Source organism: Carcharodon carcharias, chromosome 13 (assembly GCF_017639515.1).
Source record: "Carcharodon carcharias isolate sCarCar2 chromosome 13, sCarCar2.pri, whole genome shotgun sequence".
In the NCBI taxonomy this organism is placed as follows: domain Eukaryota; kingdom Metazoa; phylum Chordata; class Chondrichthyes; order Lamniformes; family Lamnidae; genus Carcharodon; species Carcharodon carcharias.
Genome location: NC_054479.1, coordinates 32,053,389 through 32,059,388, shown reverse-complemented (window position 1 = coordinate 32,059,388; position 6,000 = coordinate 32,053,389). Strand labels below are relative to the sequence as shown.

Below are 6,000 nucleotides of genomic sequence, written 5' to 3'. Positions count from 1 at the left end.
TCAGCTCCAGGAGTTCCTCAGGATAGTGTTCTAGGTTCAACCATCTTCAGCTGCTTCATCAGTGACCTTCCTTCCATCATCAAGTCATAAGTGGGGATGTTCGCTGATGATTGCACAATGTTCAGCACCATTCACGGCTCCTCAGATACTGAAGCACTCCATGCCCTAATGCAGCAAGACCTGGACAATATCCAGACTTAGGCTGACAACTGGCAAGTAACATTTGTGCCACACAAGTGTCAGGCAATGATCATTTCCAACAACAGAGAATCCAACCTCCGCCCCCTGATGTTCAATGGCATTACCATCACTGAATTTCCCACTATCAACATCCTGGGGGTTACCATTGACCAGAAACTGAACTGGATGACTGTGGCTACAAGAACAGGTCAGATGCTAGGAATAGTATGATGAGTAACTTATCTCCTGACTCCCCAAAGCCTGTCCGCCATCTACAAGGCACAAGTTAGGAGTGTGATGGAATCCTCACCACTTGCCTGGATGAGTGGATGCTTTCACAACACTGAAGGAGCTGGACATTGTCCAGGACAAAGCAGCCCGCTTGATTGGCACCACATCCACAAACATTCACTCTGTCCACCAGTGACGCACAGTAACAGCAGTGTGTACCATCCACAAGATGCACTGCAGGAATTCACCAAGGCTCCTTCGACAGCACCTTCCAGACCCATGACCACTACCACCTAGAAGGCAAAGGCAACAGATAAATGGGAACACCACCACCTGGAAGTTCCCCTCCAAGTCACTCACCATCCTGATTTGGAAATATATTGCTGTTCCTTCACTGTTGCTGGGTCAAAATCCTGGAACTCCCTTCCTAACAGCACTGGGTGTACCTACACCACATGGACTGCAGCGGTTAAAGAAGGCAGCTCACCACCACCTTCTCAAGGACAACTAGTGATGGGCAATAAATGCTGGCCCAGCCAGCAAAGCTTGCATCCCATGACTGAATAAAAAAAAGGACTTTGGAGAAGAATGGGAGATTGTGATCCTGCAATAGCTGCAAGGACACAAGATGTGCGAGTGGGGGGAATGGAGGAGATTTGACAGAGATGTTCAAAATAAGAGGGACCTGGATAGAGTAGATAGTAAGGAGAAAGGAAGAAGAATTGAGAACCAGAGGAAATGGAGTTAAGATAATTGCAAACAGAACCAGAGGCAACATGAGGAAAAACCTTTTTCATCCAGCAATTGGTTAGGAACCGGAAAGCACTGCTTGAAAGTATCATGGCTTTCATTAGGGAATTGGATAAGCGATTAAGAGAAATAACGCAGGGCTACCACGAGAAGGCAGCAAGTAGGATTAGCATAGTTGCTCTAGCAGAGAGCTGGCACAGACACGTCTGAGTGAATGGCCTAATTCTATGATGGAAACCTTTAATATTCTAACAGGACTAGGCAGGGTAGGTGCAGGAAGGATGTTCCCGATGGTGGGCAAGTCCAGTACCAGGGGTCACAGTTTGAGGATATGGGGTAGACCATTTAGGACTGAGATGAGGAGAAATTTCTTCACCCACAGGGTGGTGAGCCTGTGGAATTCGCTACCACAGAAAGTAGTTGAGGCCAAAACGTTGTATGTTTTCAAGGAGTTAGATATAGCTCTTGGGGTGAAAGGGATCAAAGGATATGGGGAGAAAGCGGGAGTAGGCCATTGAGTTGGATCAGCCATGATCATAATGAATGGCAGAGCAGGCTCGAAGGGCCGAATGGCCTACTCCTGCTCCTATTTTGTATGTTTCTACGAAATGGAGTGGTATTGTACCTCAGGGGAGGGAAACATTTCTAAGGTTAACTAACATGGGTGTCAAGAAAGGAAACTGAATGGTCAGCAGGTCGATGACCTTTCAAACGTTAACTGTTTTTCTCTCCACAGATGCTGCCTGAGCTGCTGAGTGTCTCTCTTTATTACAGATCTCCAGCGTCCTCAGTACTTCGCTTTTTGTAATGAAAGAGACAGCCTGTCCAAACTAAAATGTAAAAAGTAAAGCAGTCGATAGGCTGCGGTGCCCACCAGCCAGGAACCAGCGGGCATGGCATGTGCGTATTCTATGATCACTCGGGTGAACGCCAGGAGATTGAAAGGTGACCTCGCAGAGCCGTGGAGATCCAGGTGATCAGCGGGAATCTGAGCCGCTGTGTGCCAGTGACCTGATGCCGATGGTCTGGCTGCAGCGACAAGGCAACTGCTCAGGGTGCGTTCAGAATGTTAAACCACATTTCAACTGGGCTCGCGGTGACCTGGGCTCCTCAAGTGCCGGCGCTCGCGGAAAGCAGCCTGGGCGGGGCCAACGGCGGGGGTGGGGGAAACGGAGAGTGGGCGAATCAAACGGCCGAGGGACGGAGAGTGGGCGGGACAAACGGCCGAGGGCCGGAGAATGGGCGGGACAAACGGCCGAAGGACGGAGAGTGGGCGGGACAAACGGCCGAGGGACGGAGAGTGGGCGTGGAGAAAAAGGGGGAGTGGGCGAAAGTGGCGCCAAAACGGGAGTTTGAGCGGCTGCCTGTTGCAGACGAAGCTCTGCAGCCCAGATTCCACTGACAATTATTTAACAAGGGGAAAACATATTTTATCCAGTTTTTTTTATCTTAATTTTGAAGTAATTTTATCGACTCGCTTGTTAAATTTATAGTTGTGTTGGTAGCAAGTGAAACAGGGCGGATTGACCTTGTGCTGGTGTGAAAAACACCTGAAGTGCACCTGAACATGAAGTGCATCATACCTGGAAACAATGTGAGAGGTAATAAGACCATAAGACGTAGGAGCAGAAGTAGTTCATTCGGCCCGTCGAGTCTGCTCCCCATCCAATGAGATCATGGCTGATCTGATAATCCTCAACTCCACTTTCCTGCCTTTTCCCCATAACCCTTGATTCCCTTACAGATTAAAAATCTATCTCAGCCGTGAATATACTTAACCACCCAGCCTCTGCGGTAAATAATTCCACAGATTGACTACCCTCTGAGAGAAGAAATTCCTCCTCGTCCCTGAGATTATGTCCTTTGGTCCTAGACTCTCCCACAAAGGAAAACAACCTCTCAACATCTACCCTGTCAAGCCCCCTAAGAGTCTTGTATATTTCAATAAAGTCACCTCTCATTCTTCTAAACTCCAATGAGTACAGGCCCAACCGACTCAAACTCTTCTCAGAAGAAAATCCCTCCATCCCTGGGAGCAACCTAGTGAACCTTCTCTGGACTGCCTCAAATGCCAGTATATCTTTCCTTAGATAAGGGGACCAAAACTGTTCACAGTATTCTAGGTGTGGTCTAAATAGTGTTGTATAGTTTTAGCAAGAATTCCCTATTTTTATATTCCATTCCCTTTGAAATAAAGGCCAACATTCAATTTGTCTTCCCTATTACCTGCTGAACTTGTGATTCATGCATGAGGATCCCCAAATCCTTCTGTGCTGCAGCTTTCTTCAGCCTTTCTCCTTTTAAATAATGTTCAGCTCCTCTATTCTGCCAAAGTGCATAACCTCATACTTTCCCACATTATATTCCATTTGCCACATTTTTGCCCACTCACTTAACCTGTCTATATCCCTCAGTAGACTCTTTGTGCCATCCTCACCACTTGCCTTCCCACCTATTTTTGTGTCATCCGCAAAGTTGGCGACAGTACATTAATTTCCCTCATCCAAATCACTGATCCCTGTGGCACTCCACAGGTTGCCATCCTGAAAATGACCCCCGTATCCCTACTCTCTGTCATCTATTAGTTAGCCAATCCTCTATCCATGCTAATATACTACCTCCAACACCAGGGGCTTTTATCTTATTATGTAGCTTTCCGTGTGGTATCTTATTGAACGCCTTTTGGAAATCCAAATATATTACATCTACTGGTTCCCCTTTATGTATCCTGCTTGTTACCTCCTCAAAAAATTCTAATAAATTTGTCAAGCATGATTTCCCCTTCATGAAGCCATGCTGACTCTGTTTGATTAGATTATGCATTTCTAAATGCTCTGCTATTACATCCTTTATAATAGACTCCAACATTTTCCCAATGACATGTTAAGCTAACTGGCCTATAGTTAACTGTTTTATTGTCTCCCTCCCTTTTTGAATAAGAGTGTTATATTGGCAGTTTTCCAATCCTCTGGGACTTTTCCAGAATCTAAGGACTCTTGGAAGATTATTACCAGTGCATCCACTCTCTCTGCAGCTATTTCCTTTAATATCCTAGGATGCAACCCATTAGGTCCAGGTGACTTATCGGCCTTTAGCCCCATTATTTTCCCTAGTACTTTTTAGCTATTGATAATTATTGTATTTATTTCCTCCCCGACTTTTGCCCCATGATTATTTAGTATTTTTGGTATGCTTCTACCGTGAAGACTGATGCAAAGTATTTATTCAACTCCTCTGCCATTTCCTGGTTCCCCATTATTATTTCCCCAGCCTCATTCTCTAAGGGGCCTGTATTGACTTTGGCCTCTCTTTATATATTTAAAGAAGCTCTTACTGTCCGTTTTTATATTACTTGCTAGTTTACCCTCAAAGTTTATTTTCTCTCTCTTTATTATTTTTTTGGTCATCTTCTGTTGGTTTTTAAAACTTTCCCAGTCCTCTGGATTGTTATAACTGATGCAGTTGGTAAAGCTGAGTTATTTAAAAATCCCAGAGGGAAACTTTAAACAACTGCCATAACCTATAATTTTAAGTGTTATGTATGAGATACGACTCTAAATTCAGGAATCATACCACCAGTTCTCGAGGTTTTACATTAAACTAATTGAAACATTTTATTAATTTACACAGGTTAAAATTTATATACACATGACTACAAATTACTACTATCATAACTTTTAACAAATTCCCAAACTAATCTCCATTAAGGCAACTCATAGACTTAACCAGACAGCAGGCAAAGCATTTTCATCGTACAAAGTCAAAATGAGGCTCTTTTTACTTTGATTCCTACTGAGACATTTGGAGGCTTACAGCTGCTTTTTATCTCACATTGTAAGTATAATTATCGCAAATAATTACATATTTATTTGTGTTTGAGGTGATTATCGAGGATAATACATTTTGGAACAGGGTTACACAGATCACCTATGGCCATCCAGGAGTTTGGATTTGACAGTGATTTAATTTTGTTTCAAAATTATTTTTGCTTTCCAATCCCTGATCTTTTGCATTAATTGTATTTTGGACAAGAAGCATGTCATGTCTGGCCCTCTAGATCTGACATCTGACAAAAAGATTAATAAGGAGGGAAAAGTATGAGAGAAAGCTAGCTAGTAATATAAAGATGGACAGTAAAAGTTTCTATAGATATTTAAATAAGCAAAGAATTAATAAAGTGAGCATTGGTGAATCTATGGAATTCATTGCCAAAGAAGGCTGTGGAGGCCAGGTCATTGAGTGTATTTAAGACCAAGATCGATAGGTTCTTGATTGGTAAGGGGATCAAAGGTTACGGGGAGAAGGCGGGAAAATGGGGTTGAGAAACTTATCAGCCATGATTGAATGGCAGAGCAGACTCGATGGGCCGAATGGCCTATTTTCTGCTCCTATGTCTTATGGTTTTATGGTCTTTAGAAATTGCGTCTGGGGAATTGATAATGGAAGGTAGGGAGATGGTGAATGAATTAAACAGATATTTTGCTTCAGTCTTCACTATGGTGGACACAAGTAACATCTCGGAAATAATTGTAAATCAGGAAATGGAAGGGAGGGAGGAACTGGAAAACTATAATCACCCGGGAAGTGGTATTGAGCAAATTGTTGGGGTAGCAGGCTGACAAATCCCTAGGTTGGGATGGACTTCACCCTAAGATCTTGAAAGAATTGGCTAGTGAGATAGTTGATGCATTGGTTTTCATTTTCCAAAATTTCCTAGATTCAGGGAATGTTCCATTAGATTGGAAAATAGCAAATGTAACTCCTTTTTTCAAAAAGAGAGGGAGACAGAAAGCAGGAAACTACAGGTAAGTTAGCCTAACATTTGTCATAGGGAAAACG

At 43.5% G+C, this 6,000-nt stretch overlaps 1 protein-coding gene across 1 annotated transcript in view; it reads left to right on the top strand.

Moving 5' to 3' along the window:
- Nucleotides 1-2,722: 2,722 nt before the first annotated feature.
- LOC121286024 (cell cycle checkpoint control protein RAD9B-like) overlaps nt 2,723-6,000 on the top strand; it is a 49,413-nt gene continuing 46,135 nt past the window's right edge. The window contains 1 exon segment of the mRNA XM_041203045.1: nt 2,723-2,762. Within this exon segment, the coding sequence (XP_041058979.1) occupies nt 2,729-2,762 (34 nt within the window). The 5' untranslated portion in view covers nt 2,723-2,728.